General features: G+C 34.3%; 2 protein-coding genes and 1 non-coding gene across 3 annotated transcripts; all 3 read right to left on the reverse strand.

Moving 5' to 3' along the window:
- Positions 1-2,574: 2,574 nt before the first annotated feature.
- LOC116028142 lies at positions 2,575-2,681 on the reverse strand. The gene has a single exon (XR_004100089.1). It is a non-coding gene; the product is annotated as a small nucleolar RNA R71 (small nucleolar RNA).
- A 10,560-nt stretch (positions 2,682-13,241) lies between these two features.
- On the reverse strand, positions 13,242-15,049 carry LOC116027056 (protein FAR1-RELATED SEQUENCE 7-like). Its single transcript, XM_031268482.1, has 2 exons — positions 14,820-15,049; positions 13,242-14,319 (listed from the first exon to the last, which is right to left on the reverse strand). Exons 1-2 carry the CDS (start codon positions 15,047-15,049, stop codon positions 13,242-13,244), a joined length of 1,308 nt encoding a protein of 435 aa, XP_031124342.1.
- Positions 15,050-15,240: 191 nt separating this feature from the next.
- LOC116027057 (protein FAR1-RELATED SEQUENCE 12-like) lies at positions 15,241-18,106 on the reverse strand. The gene is made up of 8 exons (XM_031268483.1): positions 18,019-18,106; positions 17,809-17,904; positions 17,418-17,489; positions 17,028-17,131; positions 16,771-16,942; positions 16,561-16,656; positions 16,170-16,241; positions 15,241-15,890 (listed from the first exon to the last, which is right to left on the reverse strand). Exons 1-8 carry the CDS (start codon positions 18,104-18,106, stop codon positions 15,241-15,243), a joined length of 1,350 nt encoding a protein of 449 aa, XP_031124343.1.
- Positions 18,107-18,469: the final 363 nt, after the last annotated feature.

An 18,469-nucleotide genomic window follows, 5' to 3' on the forward strand; every position in this document is an offset into this window, starting at 1 on the left:
ATATATATATATATATATATATATATATATATATATATATATATATATATATATATATATATATATATATATATATATATGATGAGGCCATGGGATCCCGGGGCCCATTTTATTGGACTAAGTCTTAGCCCGAGTGGGGTGGTAAAGGAAGGAGATTGGGCTCAAATCTTGTTGGGCTAGGAAGGCATGTGACGTGGGCGGCGTGCGCCGAGGCAAGCAAGCAGGACCCCAAGAAGGAGTGTGGCGGTTGAACCGGGTGGAGCCTGTGGTGGTTGAACCGGGTGGAGCCTGTGGCAGTTGAACTAGGTGGAGCCTTTGGCGGTTAAATCGGGTGGAGCCGGTAGTAGAGGCCCGGGTAAAGGCGGCGAGGTTAGGCAGCTGGCGTGGCGTCATGGTCAAAGGGGTGCCGGCACGTGGCACCCTGTGCATGCATGGCGGGCTGGGTGGATATGCACAACCTTCAAAATGGGCCTAACATCATCTAGATAGTCTGGCAGATGGTGCAATTTGATGGTTTGCAAGATGAGGACCCTAATATTCATTTGGACAATTTTCTGGTTATTTGTGATCATTTCAAGATCAATGGGACCTCTGATGATACCATCTGGTTTTGATTATTTCTCTTTTTTCTAAGGGGAAGAGGGAAAGATGAAGCAATGGTTGAGATTATTGCCTAATCAAATTTGATGAGTGTCAAATTGTATTACTTTTATGGGCATTTATAGGCTAATTTGGAATTGGATATGCTTTATTTGTCTATAAAATTTTAAAATATGTGATAAATTGTATTGAAGGACTAATTTTGATATTTTTATGTTTTGAATAAAAAAATATGGTCAATTCAACTGTAATTTGGACAAAATAGAGCAAAAATTGGATGAAAACCAAATCTCTACTATTACAACTAACATTGCCCTCATAATAGGGCTTTTAATGCTCAAATTCAGAAGATGCATATCTACTATTACGAGTAGCATTACGTTCGTAACCGGGTTTGTAACGAGAAGCATCAGAAAGTCATCTCTACAGTTACGAACTGCGTTATGCTCGCAACAGGGTGTGTAATGGAGGCCTCCACGCGCCATTTCTGCTACTACGAATATGCATTACATGCGTAACCTGGTTCGTAATGGAAATGTTAGATATGTTAAATATAATATATCTATATAATATTTATACTAATATGTAAGAAAGAGGAAATATGAAGGAAAAGAAAGGAATGGCGAAAATGAATATGAATTCATTCACTTGATGATTCAAAAGGATTATTAGCATATCCTATTTATACTGAGTTACAAAACTACCAAAGCATAAACTTAGGGAAGTAATGATAGATAATGCTCCCTGATCTACACAACTCCACATAATGTTGCCACATGTACACCCATTACTGCATTATGATGTCTGTGCTTTGACTTGGTTTAATAACCATAATAATAATATTATTATTATTATGACAGAAAAACATCCACGAATCATTTCTATTGTTACGAGACACGTTACACTTGTAACATACCTAATAACGCATGTATGCTGACCCGGAAAATATAAAAGGGAAGAGATAGAATTTTAGAGGAAGCTTTTACTTTTCCTTTAGAGATCTCCTTAAACTACTTTAGAGAACTTTTTACCATTTTAATTTTTAGCATTTTTATATACAATTTCTTGGCAATTTCAATTTTCAATTACAATCATTACTTAGGTGCAATTTCAGTTACTACTTCAGATCAAGGATTGAAGATTTGGATTTTCATCTCAGTATAGATAAGTTCGTTCTCATTTCAATTATTGTAATTTTACTTGTTGCTTTGATTATCTTGATATTTTATCTTGTGACTGCTATGGATTGTGTTCTTAATCTTGAATATATTGTCATTTTTATCTTCAATATATGTGGGAGTAGATCCCTTAGGAGGAAGATAGGGATTTAGATTTGGATTTCGAATGTATGATCTTGAAATGGTTGAGTTGGGATATGAGACTTGATTTGGATGATGTTGATCAACGTGATTAAGTCCCGAGTAGAAAGTGACAATGTAATCTAGGCTCAATGGGGTTGATCAATCATGCCTCACCTTTGAGAAAAGGATAATATGGGATGTCTAGGACGCCAAGTGTCCGATGAAACACCTCTTAGCCACTTATGAGTCATGAGAATGTCTTTTAAGTGCTGAGTGTGAAATGACCTTGAGAAATGCTTCCTTCCGGTTATGTGACATCCATTATCTATCCCGATTCAATTGTATTTCCTTGTCCAAATCCAAGTTCCTATTCCCCTTCGCTTTCTCATTTATTATTATCCAATTCAATTCCTTTGCTAGTTGTTTTCATTATTTTTCATTATTCAACCCTTTACTTTGGACTAGATTTCCAATAAAAGAGTTAATATATACCTTGTGCTTGAGAGACAAATAGCTTGATTCATATTGCCAATCTTTGATAATGATATCTCTAGTGTGAGGATACCCTCTCACACAATACTCATCCAAAATACTCTTCATCAAAACCATCACCACTTGGGAGGAGTAGTTTACTACAGCTTTCATGTCCAAGTACTTTCCACTATAGCTAGTCAAGTTGTGGAATGATATCTCTTCTTTCACTCAGATGGAATCTGAGAGCATTTATGATGCTTAGGAGATGTAGAAGGAGCTATTGAGAATATGCACCCATCATTGCTTAAACACTAAACCCTAAAACACCTAAGCATGAATGCATATTAATCATGTGTTGTGTGCAATATAGAGACATGCTTAATATGCACACAACATAATGCTACATATGAACACATGCATTTTTAATTCTGTCAATTAATCACATCCATAGATATGATTTTTTAATGCACCAAATTGCTTAGCATAGATTCATGGGGAGAGTGATTCTCATATAATCACTTATATATATATATATATATATATATATATATATATATATATATATATATATATATACACACACACACACACACATAGAGGAGCCTTTGGCTCCTCAATGCCTGCCCGACAAGTCTCCAATTCCACTTTTCAAAATGGAAAAACTTGGGGGGAGCCACATAGTTCCTCTTATTTTTTTTTAAATTTATTATTATTATTATTATTATTATTATTAGTCATTTTACATGTTAACTGCTAACTCTAAAGACCTAATTTTAATAAACATTTTTTTTACAAATCATTGATACAATTCGCAAGTAAAAACCGCTAACACAATCCATTATCCGCTAACCACCAATTTCCAAACAAAGTTATAGTGTCCAACCTCCCAATTTAAATGAATAACCAGTAGACACTAGGCTTCAAATTAAAGTTACATCACCATACACTTGTCAACTACAACCCCCCCTCCCCCCCATGGTACCCCACACATCGTAGGGCACCTAACGGCCCCATCCAGTTACCAATGCCTTCCATTACCTCTTCCACCGTCTTGTTGCCTTCCTCAACCATCATCAACCACAATGCCACCACTCTCATTTCTCACCCCCTCATTAGGTACAAAGGAGGAACTCCCCTCATGGGCAAATTATACCATGCACCACGGTGCACATAGCAATGTGCACCACGTACCTAAACGACGTCGTTTTGAGCATTGTAAAATAATCGTCCGTTTTTTTGGAAATCACGTTTCCCGTTTCGCCAGGTCTCTGTATTTATGTTAATATTCTGTGTATTCCAGGCAATCATTCTGTGTATTCTAGGCAACTGTTCTGTGTATTCTAGGCAACCGTTATGTGTATTCATGTTAGTAACACATGTTGTGATGTGTTTGTGCATTCGAATGTTTAGGAGGATGAATTCTGTGTATTTTTTGTCAATATTCTGTGTATTCATGTTATTAACACAGGTTGTGATGTGTTTGTACATTCGAATGTTAGGAGGATGAGTTCTGTGTATTTTGTGTCAATATTCTATGTATTCTGGGCAAACATTCTGTGTATTCTAGGCAAACGTTCTGTGTATTCTATATAATGATTATGTGTATTATAGATAATGAATTCCCTGGAGTCATTCGCGTCCACTAACATCTGTGTATTTTGTGTCAATATTCTGTGTATTATGGGCAAACATTCTGTGTATTCTAGGCAAACGTTCTGTGTATTATAAATAATGATTATGTGTATTATAGATAATGAATTCTCTGGAGTCATTCGCGTCCGTGTCCACTAACACTAAAACGACGTCGTTTTACGTACGTGGTGCACATTGCTATGTGCACCGTGGTGCAGGGTATAACAATTGCCCCTCATGTACCATTACGGCCTCTCAAAATCCAAGTGCATGCTAACATTTAATAATACTATAAATTTAACAGTCGTTATAACGTGGATCATGCACCATGGCTGATACTGCAGTTGTATTAAACGGATACTGCAGTTGTATTGAACTGATACTGCATTTGTGTTGAAAGGGAACTGCAGTTGCACGGAACAGATGCCGTTTCATCCATCTGGAACTGCAGTTGTGTCGAATTGATACTGCAGTTGTATTGAACGGATACTTCAGTTGTGTTGAACTGATACTGCAGTGTATTGAACGGATGAAACGATCTCTGTTCCGTGGAACTGCAGTTCCCTTTCAACACAACTATAGTATCAGTTCAACACAACTGCAGTATCCGTTCAACACAACTACAATATCAACCATGTGGACCATGGTCCACAGTATAATTTGCCTAAATTTAAAACGTAACAAAATAATCATACTAACAAATTTCGATTTCATTCATAAATTCTTTGTCCCTCTTAGATTTTGACGCGAGACAACGTTATACACTGCGATCAACATTTGGTTGTTATCCATAAACATCCTAAACAGTAGACATTACATACATCAGTTGTTATATGGTGGACCACGGTCCACAAAGCATTGTGGACCGTGGTCCCAAAACGCCGCCGTTTCATTTACTAAATGAAACGGCGGCCGTTTACTCCGTCCCACTCTCCCACTTTGATATTATTATTATTATTTTTTTTTAATAAAATACGCAGAGAAAGAGAAAAGGCATCATTTGTCGTCTCCACTCTCCCACTTTCTTTTCGATCAAGCAAAAAACTTACCATCTTCTCCAAAAAGCAACAGTGCTCTTCACTTCTTCTGCCATTGTCGACCATTTTCATCGCCATTATCGACAAGCTTTCAACCATTGTTGCGGTCTAAAAGCTTCAAAACAGGTAAACATCTTGTTATATATCAAGCAAACACATTGTTATGTATCATGCATGAGCTAAGAGCTTATTTTCAGTTATTTTACATCCATTACAACGCATGCACTGAACTGAATTGAAAAAGAAACTAATGTTCTATCTAAAAGAAACTAGTGGTTTGTCTAATTGAAACTGTAGGTTTGTCAAAGAGAAACTGTATGTTTGTAAAAATATAAAAATTTAGATGATGTCCTGTTATGCCCTAAAAATTATTAAATGAAAATATACAGTATTTCAAAAGATACTGTATTGTTTTGGGAAAGAACCTACATTGTTCATAAAATGAATCTGACAAAGTGGAACTATAGTTTTTGCAATAAGAAACTGTAGTGTTTTTCAAAAGAAACTGCAGTGTTTGTTAAAGGAAAGTGCTGTATTTTCAAAAAGAAATTATATTCTTTTTAAGTATATTGTTTCTCCATAATTCCTAAAAAGCTTAAATGAAACTATAGAGTAACTGAAATGATAATGTAGTGTTCATGAACTGAAACTAAAAGGGTTTATTAACTATAACTGACAATGTGGTGTCAAATATTCCACTGAAATTCCATTTGAAATTACAACTAAATGAAAACGAAACTGTAGTGTTTTTCAAAAGAAACTACATTGTTTGGTAAAGGAAAGTGCTGTATTTTCAAAAAGAAACTATATTCTTTTTAAGTATATTGTTTCTCCATAATTCCTAAAAAGCTTAAATGAAACTATAGAGTAACTGAAATAATAATGTAGTGTTCATGAACTGAAACTAAAAGGGTTTATTAACTATAACTGACAATGTGGTGACAAATATTCCACTGAAATTCCATTTGAAATTACAACTAAATGAAAACGAAACTGTAGTGTTTTTCAAAAGAAACTGCAGTGTTTGGTAAAGGAAAGTGCTGTATTTTCAAAAAGAAACTATATTCTTTTTAAGTATATTGTTTCTCCATAATTCCTAAAAAGCTTAAATGAAACTATAGAGTAACTGAAATGATAATGTAGTGTTCATGAACTGAAACTAAAAGGGTTTATTAACTATAACTGACAATGTGGTGTCAAATATTCCACTGAAATTCCATTTGAAATTACAGCTAAATGAAAACGAAACTGTAGTGTTTTTCAAAAGAAACTACAGTGTTTGGTAAAGGAAAGTGCTGTATTTTCAAAAAGAAACTATATTCTTTTTAAGTATATTGTTTCTCCATAATTCCTAAAAAGCTTAAATGAAACTATAGAGTAACTGAAATGATAATGTAGTGTTCATGAACTGAAACTAAAAGGGTTTATTAACTATAACTGACAATGTGGTGTCAAATATTCCACTGAAATTCCATTTGAAATTAAAGCTAAATGAAAACGAAACTGTAGTGTTTTTCAAAAGAAACTACAGTGTTTGGTAAAGGAAAGTGCTGTATTTTCAAAAAGAAACTATATTCTTTTTAAGTATATTGTTTCTCCATAATTCCTAAAAAGCTTAAATGAAACTATAGAGTAACTGAAATGATAATGTAGTGTTCATGAACTGAAACTAAAAGGGTTTATTAACTATAACTGACAATGTGGTGTCAAATATTCCATTGAAATTCCATTTGAAATTACAGCTAAATGAAAACGAAACTGTAGTGTTTTTCAAAAGAAACTGCAGTGTTTGGTAAAGGAAAGTGCTGTATTTTCAAAAAGAAACTATATTCTTTTTAAGTATATTGTTTCTCCATAATTCCTAAAAAGCTTAAATGAAACTATAGAGTAACTGAAATGATAATGTAGTGTTCATGAACTGAAACTAAAAGGGTTTATTAACTATAACTGACAATGTGGTGTCAAATATTCCACTGAAATTCCATTTGAAATTACAGCTAAATGAAAACGAAACTGTAGTGTTTTTCAAAAGAAACTGCAGTGTTTGGTAAAGGAAAGTGCTGTATTTTCAAAAAGAAACTATATTCTTTTTAAGTATATTGTTTCTCCATAATTCCTAAAAAGCTTAAATGAAACTATAGAGTAACTGAAATGATAATGTAGTGTTCATGAACTGAAACTAAAAGGGTTTATTAACTATAACTGACAATGTGGTGTCAAATATTCCACTGAAATTCCATTTGAAATTACAGCTAAATGAAAACGAAACTGTAGTGTTTTTCAAAAGAAACTGCAGTGTTTGGTAAAGGAAAGTGCTGTATTTTCAAAAAGAAACTATATTCTTTTTAAGTATATTGTTTCTCCATAATTCCTAAAAAGCTTAAATGAAACTATAGAGTAACTGAAATGATAATGTAGTGTTCATGAACTGAAACTAAAAGGGTTTATTAACTATAACTGACAATGTGGTGTCAAATATTCCACTGAAATTCCATTTGAAATTACAGCTAAATGAAAACGAAACTGTAGTGTTTTTCAAAAGAAACTGCAGTGTTTGGTAAAGGAAAGTGCTGTATTTTCAAAAAGAAACTATATTCTTTTTAAGTATATTGTTTCTCCATAATTCCTAAAAAGCTTAAATGAAACTATAGAGTAACTGAAATGATAATGTAGTGTTCATGAACTGAAACTAAAAGGGTTTATTAACTATAACTGACAATGTGGTGTCAAATATTCCACTGAAATTCCATTTCAAATTACAGCTAAATGAAACGAAACTGTAGTGTTTTTCAAAAGAAACTGCAGTGTTTGGTAAAAGAAAGTGATGTATGTTCAAAAAGAAACTATATTCTTTTTAAGTATATTGTTTCTCCATAAGGCCTAAAAATCTTAAATGAAGCTATAGAGTAACTGAAATGATAATGTAGTTTTCATGAACTGAAACTGAAGGGTTTATTAACTAGAACTGACAATGTGGTGTCAAATATTCCACTGAAATTCCATTTGAAACTCCAGCTAAATGAAAAAGAAACTGCTCTGTTTTTCAAAAGTAACTGTAGTGTTTTGTAAAAGAAACTGTAGTGTTTTGTAAAAGAAACTGTATGGTGTATCAGAACATGGGGGCTGTGTGACCAGAAAACTATGAAATCTATGAAAAGAAATTTATGAACTGTATGAACACAAAACACAAAACAATGAAATCTACCTAGTTATAATAATCATTGTTAATTTGTGACCTTGTTTGCAGAGCAGAAATGAAGAAGACAACAGCAACACAGAAAAAATCAAAAGAGGTCGATACATCAACGGAAATGCCAGAGCAGCCAGAAACAAGGGGTACTAAAGCTGGTGCTAAGCGCAAGGCTAAAAAAAAAAAGACCTCCCAAAGCACCAAAAAACAAAAAAACCAAGAACAACTCCAAAAAAGTCATTGATTACAGACCTTGAATACCTGCAAACAAGGATGTCACCAAAGCACTTTAGGGAACTCTTGTCTTCACTAAACCCTGCACAGCAACAGGCAGTTCAGGACATCGGCTTTGGATCAATGCTAACATTGACCGTTTTTGATTGGGATAGTAGGTTAACAAGATACCTACTCGAGCAGTTTGATCCCTATAAATGCTCATTAGATTTACAGGGTGATCAGATGCGGATTTCTGCTGATGATGTCTATAGCACACTGGATCTCCCAAACGGACAATACCCTGTCATAGAAGGTACATCAGAAACTGAACCAGAAGAGTATGTTAATCTTCTGACTGAATGGAGGCACAGATGGGAAGTAACAAAGGGTTCACCACTCACGAGAAGCATGCCAGCGAAGATGATTGAACGAGGAGACAGTGGAGATTGGTTCAAGCGGGATTTTGTTATCATGTTGGTGTCCAGCCTACTCAAAGGGAACCAGAGCAGGAATGCAGCATACAAGGTCCTGTACTCACTGGCTGATGTTTCAAGAATTAAAGACTTGAACTGGTGCGAGTACACTTTCAAGTCTTTGATTGACTCTGCTGAATCTTGGAAAAAGAAGCCGAATGCATACTTCTGTGGCCCTGCACTGTTTCTGATGGTAACAATTTAAACCATATACTTATAATATTTCTCTTATTGTCCTGCATACTAGAACAATTAAATTTAACTTGTACTAACTAATATTCTTATTGTTTCAAACACAGTTCACATACCTTGACCGTTTGGAATTCAAAGGGAAAAAGATACAAAGAATAGCTCCTGCAATAACATCATGGACTGAAGAGAAGGTAAAGGAAAGAATAAAGTCAGAAGTATTATCTGGACAATTTGGAAGGGGAAAGGTAATCCCACGATTTGAACGGAAAGAAGAACGTGTACATGAGAAGATTGATGAGAATGTCCAAGCTGAATTGTCTGATGAGTCTTTAAAGAAGGTCACTTCTGTCTTGAGGAAGATGGCTGACACAGTGGTTGAATTTGCTGAGGTAATGGCTGAGATTGGCAACACCAGGACTGGAGGTGGAATAATCAAGAGAACATTTGAAAATATTGCTGAAATGATCAACGGTGTGTCCTGTTCTCAACCTCCCCAACAACAAGGTCTGCTAGATGATGATGACATCTTCAATCAACCGAGCTTTCTTGATGCAGTCAGTGCTCTTGAGCAAGCATTCTTACAGACAAGGAAAAATTACCCAGCTCAGCCAGCACAGCCTACAACTTCACAGTCACAACAACACATTCAAACACCATCTTTTGACCTTGGAGTGCCCTCTCCTCAACCTGCTGCAGTGGAACAACCCCAAAATAAGATTGATTCTAATGAACTACGAAATATCGCAAGAGATCTTGAAGAAGATAGTGAGAATACCATTTCTGATGAACAACAGTTGGACACAACCCCAGCAGACAACACAATGAAAGAACTCTTTGATAGGTATGCTCAACCCTTTTATATATACACTAATTTTAACACATACTATTTTGCATGATATCAAAATGAAATTATAGTCTAACTTAAAGGATAGTGTAGTCTTAATGAAAAGACAGTGAAGTGTCTATAAAATGTAACTAAACAGCATGTCTAACATATTTATTCTATGTTGACAATTGAACATATAATTGAATAGAAATGATAGTGAGGTCATTATGAAAAGTAACTGCATTGTATGTTAACTGAAATTGACCAGCATGCCTACTCTATGTTGTATGAGATCTGATAGGAACTATAGTTGTAGTAAACAGAAAGTGAAGTGTTTGTGAAAAGAAACTGCAGTGTATATAAACTGAAACTGACTAGCATGCCTACTCTATGTTGTATGAGACCTCATAGGAACTATATTTTTAATAAACTAATACTGAAGTGTTTGTGAAAAGAAACTGCAGTGTGTATCAACTGAAACTGAACAGCATGCCTACTCTATGTGTATGAGATCTGATAGGAACTATAGTTGTAGTAAACAGAAAGTGAAGTGTTTGTGAAAAGAAACTGCAGTGTATATAAACTGAAACTGACTAGCATGCCTACTCTATGTGTATGAGATCTGATAGGAACTATAGTTGTAATAAACAGATACTGAAGTGTTTGTGAAAAGAATCTATAGTGTATATAAACTGAAACTGACTAGCATGCCTACTCTATGTTGTATGAGACCTCATAGGAACTATATTTTTAATAAACTGATACTGAAGTGTTTGTGAAAAGAAACTACAGTGTGTATCAACTGAAACTGAACAGCATGCCTACTCTATGTTGTGTGAGATCTGATAGGAAATATAGTTGTAATAAACAGATACTGAAGTGTTTGTGAAAAGAAACTATAGTGTATATAAACTGAAACTGACCAGCATGACTCACAGATTATATATTTGAACAATTAAACTGCAGTTTGATTGCTGAACCTGATGATGATGACCACTCTGAGCAAGTAGTGGCTGAAAGGACCCGAAGATTTAAAAATCTACCAATGAATCTGAGATCACCTTTTTGGACAAAGAACGATGAAATATTGAAGAAAGTCGGACCAAAAGAAAAGCTGATATCTGATTATGCCTTCCTTGACCCAACAGAAGAACGACCTTTGACGTATGAAAGACACAATTCTTATATTATTATCTCCATATTTTTGCCTAGCTAACTTAAATATCTATACATGCTCTTTTTGCAGTGAACAACTGTTTGAGTATGCTGGATATTACTTGAATAGAGAAACATTCCAGTCTATGAGAGCCGGAGAGGTAGAAAGTATTATTGTAGATGTTTGGTGTCTACGACTAAATCAGCTGGATCTCAACAGACGCCTTGATAAGCCCAAGCGAATATTCTTCTCAACCCAGGCTTTTGTAAGCAAACAACACTTTTTTTACATTATGCCTGATTTTTTTAATTAACATCCTATAACATAAAATAAATTTCTACAGCTCCAACTAGACAGCCCCACAAATTGGGAAAGGGATGAAAATACAGAACAAAGCTCCTACCAGACAGACTTTGAGCAGTGCTTAGACACTGAAATAAACAATGTCGGGAAGTTGGACATAAGTGATGCTCAACTGGTAAATAATGCCCTATGCAAAAAAAAATATTGTACTTAGAATTAAACAAACTACTAACATTTTATTAATTGTTAACAGATTTTCTTTGGCATATTCCGGCATCATCACTTCTACATAATGTGCTACAATTTCACAACGTCAATGCTTGAAATCATTGACAACAGGCCCCTTCCAAAAGGAATGAGAATTCAACAAAAGTATGCTGACAGTCCAAAAGCACTGGTAAGTATTCTAATTACCTATTTCATTCAAAAAAATACTTTATTTTAATTTGATAAAGTGTCATATAGTCTTATATGTAGTTCATTATGAAAACTGTGTAAAAAGAACATATATTATTCATCAACTGATACTATAGTATATGTAAAAAGAAACTATAATGTATTCGAAAAGAAACTGTAGTGTATGATAAAGGAAACTGATATATATTCAAAATAATTCAATCAGACACTCTAATTATGAATATATGATGCATATCTAACTACTTTTGCAGAGCACTGCATTTTCGGAGTATTTGATGAAAAGAGGACATACCAGTCTAGCTGAGAGGATAACAAAACTGCCCGTGGAGCTGGTAAAAATGAATTGGAGAACAGCTGATAACAGGACTGATTGTGGATTGTATTGCATGCGCCACATGGAGACCTACATGGGCAATCCACAATGGAAATGTGGTTTTACTCCCAAAAACCCAAATGTAAGTTTACATCAAACTTTAATCATTTGTACTGCTCATTCAATTATAAAAATTTAAATAACAAACAATTAACACTAATGCAGGACCTATATTTGGCATCACTACGAGCATTGTACACATCAAGGATCATCATGATGCCCGTGAATGTTCACAAAGCAAATGTCATAAGGAATGCGGAAGAACACTTTATTGGAAAAAGTAACTACAGTGTCCGTGAAAGGAAAGTGTAGTGTTTACCAACGGATACTGTCAAATGTGAAAAAGAAATCACGTGTATCATTCAAAAAACTGTATACTACTTGAAATGATACTGATCTTTCAAAACGATGAAATCACATGGTTTATAAAATCGAACTAGCTGTATGAAAACACATGAATCGTAAAAAATATTCTGTTGTATTTTCAGAATGAAACTAAAGGCCTGACTAAAAGAAACTAGTGGTTTGTCTAAATGAAACTGTTGGTTTGTCAAAGAGAAACTGTATGTTTGTAAAAATATAACAGTTTAGATGATGTCCTGTTATGCCCGAAAAATTATTAAATGAAAATATAGAGTAATTCAAAAGATACTGTATTGCTTTGGGAAAGATCCTACATTGTTCATAAAATGAATCTGACAAAGTGGAACTATAGTGTTTGCAATAAGAAACTGTAATGTAATTTAAAAGAAACTACAGTGTTATGTAAAGGAAAGTGCAGTATTTTCAAAAAGAAACTATATTCTTTTTAAGTATATTGTTTCTCCATAATTCCTAAAAATCTTAAATGAAACTATAGAGTAACTGAAATGATAATGTAGGGTTCATGAACTGAAACTGAAGGGTTTATCAACTAGAACTGACAAATATTCCACTGCAATTCCATTTCAAACTCCAGCTAAATGACAAAGAAACTGTAGTGTTTTTCAAAAGTAACTGTAGTGTTTTGTAAAGGAAAGTGATGTATTTTCAAAAAGAAACTATATTCTTTTTAAGTACTTTCATTTGGATTAAAATGAACCAACTTTGAGCTACTACCACCAGACGGATGGACCAAATATCCACTGCCCACCATACTAGAAACAGACTCTCGCACAGATGATTGCACAGCAGCCTTTGTATTCAACTCGACATACTTTGAATAATTCTTTTGTCCTCTTGCATATTTGTACTTCTTTTCTATTGTGCTAATCAAACGTTTGTTGCGTTCACCTTTTGGCCTACTACGTGATGGATTTTGTATAACACCATCTGTGGTTTGTTCACCATCTTCAAAGAAAATAGGACCAATTTCAGCTTCAATCTTCATCTTGGCATTTTGAAAGGCATCTTCACATGCTTCCCGAGCTTTAGAATTGCCTTGACTAGATAAAACCAACCGCTGAAACTTTCTACCAATTTGTATAACCCAACCACCTGAAGCAACACCACAAACATTCTCTACTGTCCTGTCTTCAACAACCCTTTTAGTCCATCTTTTAAGAATATACTTATCAGGGATTGTTGCAACACAGTGAATATTTAAAATGCGAAGAGAATGAGAGCACAAAATACCCATCTCTGAAAACAACCTGCAACTACATGATATATCCAAGTCCTTAAAACTAAAACAAACCTCATGACGAATCAAATCAACATCAGGACGCCAAACATGATATTTCATTACCTCACCACTGACCCCCACCAAATCTTGATGGCATGAAGAACCTTTCAAGAACTGTTCTTCAAATAAAAAGTATATCTCAATAGTGTAAACTTCTCTAGCATGTGAAAGTAACTTCACGTAATTCATAGCCATTGATGGCAAACCTTGAGAACAGCGAACATCTTCACCACTCTCCCTGCTCCTCCACTCAGAAATCACACTAACGAATGAATTATAAAAATCACACAATCCAGCTGTTTTTGAAAGTCTTCTAGAAATTGAATGATTAGTAGACTCACTCCTTTGCGAGGATAAAATACCACCAGAGAAATACTGTTTGCTAAAAGCAGGACACCACTTCTCCCTAATATTATATAATCTATCTAACCAAACATTCTTATGAATATTATACTCAGTCACCATCCTGAAAAAATATAACATAAGAGATAAATTGTAGGATCAAAAAAGACAAAACAAAAATTTCATTGTAAGTAGAGAGGGTGTGGGGTATGCAAAATAGGATCTACAAGTAATAAACAAAAACAAACTGAAAATTCGAAACTAAATATATAAATAAATAAATAAACAATGACATGCTATCATTTTGTCAACCCCCAAATATCATTCTCTCTTAACAGTACTATCATTTCATAAACAAAGCCAACTCATACAATGTATGGGGGGGGGGGGACATAAAAACACAAACACTGACACAGTATCCTTTCATCAAAACAGCAGTTTCATTCACTCAAGCCTGCATTGTCCTTCTATAAATAAAACAAAATCATTCCAACTACAGTAGAAAACAAATATAGTAAAAACTGCATACTATCATTTGATCAAAACCATATTATCATTTAATCAAACCAGCATTATCATTATAAAAACAAAGCAAAATCTGAGGATGAAAGTTGCAAAAAATACCTGTTCCAGTAAAATTCAAATTCAGCTTCTGTGTCACTATACTTTAACAGAAAATTAAATAACTCTATGAAACCCTTTTGCATTCTCAATCCTTTGATGTGCTTCTTTGAATTCTCCCCAATGTGCCAAATACATAGCCTATGTTTTGAATTTGGAAATACTTGCATGATTGCAGCAGCCATGGCAGAACACTGATCAGTCATTATTGTTTGTGGCTGCCTACCATCCATTGACTGTAGAAACGTTTTGAACAGCCAAACAAAAGATTCTGTCCTCTCATTCAATAAAAAGCCACAACCAAACATCACATTCATACAATGGTGGTTCATACCTACGAATGGACCACAAATCATATCATACCTATTGGTACGGTATGTTGTATCATGTACCACCAAATCACCAAACAACAAATAATCCGACTTCATTTGCACATCCCTCCAAAAAAACTACACAACCTAGCATCATCATCAACTTCGAAATCAAAAAAGAAACTAGACTCATTCAATTGTCTCTTCCGAAAAATCTCAATCAAAGTGTTAGAGTCAGTCCCATCTAAATGCTTCGCCGAATCTAACAACATTGTGTTATAAGCATCCCTGGCAGTAAATCCAACAAATGGTGAACCTCCAGACTGATGTTTTAAAAACTGAATACCATCATATAATGGGACTCCACTCCTCTTCATATCTTTAAGGTATGTCAACTGATCAACAGAAACGTTCCTATGCGACCTAAGCATATAGCTTGCAGATGCCGGACACAACTCATGGTTGTGCTCCTTTACATGTTTTGTAACTACCCACTTCCCACTTGAATCTAAGTCAAATTGACACATTGCATCACATCCAGTCCGAGTATCTATCTTTGTATAACACTTATTAGCACTCGCTTGTTTTGCTTTCAACCCAGCCTTATAACAATAGAACTTTTTCGACTTCACATTCCGAGTTCCAGGGAAGTAGTACTGTTTACCCTTCCTAACACTAAATCCCATCCGAGATGCAAGATCATTATACATATCAAATGCTTCTTCAAGAGAATAAACAGAATGTCCCACCAATTCTTGATTAGCTGTGAGTTATTAAAAAATGAACTTTCAATAAGTATACACTAACAGTTCATACTAATTGGGGAAATCAATTGACACTATAGACATATTGACCNAATGTTCCTAAACAAAAAAAAAAAAGGAAACTGTAGTGTATTTCAAAAGAAACTGTAATGTATTTCAAAAGAAACTGTAGTGTATTTCAAAAGAAAATACAGAGAAATGAAAAAGTATGATGATCCTAAACAAAAAATATAACTACTCTGTTCAAACTCAATGAACAAACAGCTAAACATAAGAACCTGGAATAGATGAATCATCCTCATTGGCATCTGTAGAAGTACCACCACCTCTAGCAGATGGATTACAGCCATCTGACCAAATAATAAGAAACTGTAATATAATTTAAAAGAAACTGTAGTGTATTTCAAAAGAAACTATAGTGTATTTCAAAAGAAACTGTAGTGTATTTCAAAAGAAACTATAGTGTATTTCAAAAGAAAATACAGAGAAATGAAAAAGAAACTGTAGTGTATTTCAAAAGAAACTGCAGTGTATTGCAAAAGAAACTGTAGTGGTTTTCAAAAGTAAGTGAATTGTTTCCAATAACAAAAACTACTTCAGAAACAAATTCATACTAACTATGATGATTCGAACACAAATGCATAATTCAACACCAGTAGGGATTAAAACCTCGAATGTCATCGTGATCACCATCAAAACAGGAAGAACTAGCATTACATACAACTAGTGAATCCGATTCAACACCATTAGGGAGATTACATTCAACTGCAATGCATAAATATTTGAAAATATATAGCATCAAATATAACCTACAAATATTACACAATCAAACGAGTAAACAAACGAAAGCTAATTATACAATCAAACGAAGATACATACCAGGAGTTGATGAATTGCAATCTTCAACAATCAACGCATTCAAATCAATATCATCAATAAGATTACTTCTACCTAACATCTCTCCCATAATTCGCGACATAATGAACTCAAATCGCGATGAACAAATGTAATCTCCTCTGCTCCCTTTGCGAACAAGAAAAATTAGATCGAACTGAAAAAAGGAAACAACGAAAGCTGAAAGAAGAAAAATTGCCGCCGGTGATAGTTAACAGCGCTGGAGTTCCAGGAAGTAGTACGTTACCCTTCCTAACACTAAATCCCATCCGAGATGCAAGATCATTATACATATCAAATGCTTCTTCAAGAGAATAAACAGAATGTCCCACCAATTCTTGATTAGCTGTGAGTTATTAAAAATGAACTTTCAATAAGTATACACTAACAGTTCATACTAATTGGGGAAATCAATTGACACTATAGACATATTGACCAGATACTACAATGTTCCTAAACAAAAAAAAAAAAGGAAACTGTAGTGTATTTCAAAAGAAACTGTAATGTATTTCAAAAGAAACTGTAGTGTATTTCAAAAGAAAATACAGAGAAATGAAAAAGTATGATGATCCTAAACAAAAAATATAACTACTCTGTTCAAACTCAATGAACAAACAGCTAAACATAAGAACCTGGAATAGATGAATCATCCTCATTGGCATCTGTAGAAGTACCACCACCTCTAGCAGATGGATTACAGCCATCTGACCAAATAATAAGAAACTGTAATATAATTTAAAAGAAACTGTAGTGTATTTCAAAAGAAACTATAGTGTATTTCAAAAGAAACTGTAGTGTATTTCAAAAGAAACTATAGTGTATTTCAAAAGAAAATACAGAGAAATGAAAAAGAAACTGTAGTGTATTTCAAAAGAAACTGCAGTGTATTGCAAAAGAAACTGTAGTGGTTTTCAAAAGTAAGTGAATTGTTTCCAATAACAAAAACTACTTCAGAAACAAATTCATACTAACTATGATGATTCGAACACAAATGCATAATTCAACACCAGTAGGGATTAAAACCTCGAATGTCATCGTGATCACCATCAAAACAGGAAGAACTAGCATTACATACAACTAGTGAATCCGATTCAACACCATTAGGGAGATTACATTCAACTGCAATGCATAAATATTTGAAAATATATAGCATCAAATATAACCTACAAATATTACACAATCAAACGAGTAAACAAACGAAAGCTAATTATACAATCAAACGAAGATACATACCAGGAGTTGATGAATTGCAATCTTCAACAATCAACGCATTCAAATCAATATCATCAATAAGATTACTTCTACCTAACATCTCTCCCATAATTCGCGACATAATGAACTCAAATCGCGATGAACAAATGTAATCTCCTCTGCTCCCTTTGCGAACAAGAAAAATTAGATCGAACTGAAAAAAGGAAACAACGAAAGCTGAAAGAAGAAAAATTGCCGCCGGTGATAGTTAACAGCGCTGTCTACATCTAACGATTATGAAATAACAAAACGACGTCGTTTCAGCCCTTGGTCCACAATGCTTTGTGGACCACGGTCCATGATATAATTTGCGTACATACATACCCACCAACAATAAAGCGGCTGTTACAAAACTCTGTCTGACATTAATCTTAACACGTCCAATCAAAACAAAGAGAAATTAAGATGTTTTCATTTCCTGTCTAAGAAAAAA

Source organism: Ipomoea triloba, chromosome 8 (genome assembly GCF_003576645.1).
Source record: "Ipomoea triloba cultivar NCNSP0323 chromosome 8, ASM357664v1".
Classification (NCBI taxonomy): domain Eukaryota; kingdom Viridiplantae; phylum Streptophyta; class Magnoliopsida; order Solanales; family Convolvulaceae; genus Ipomoea; species Ipomoea triloba.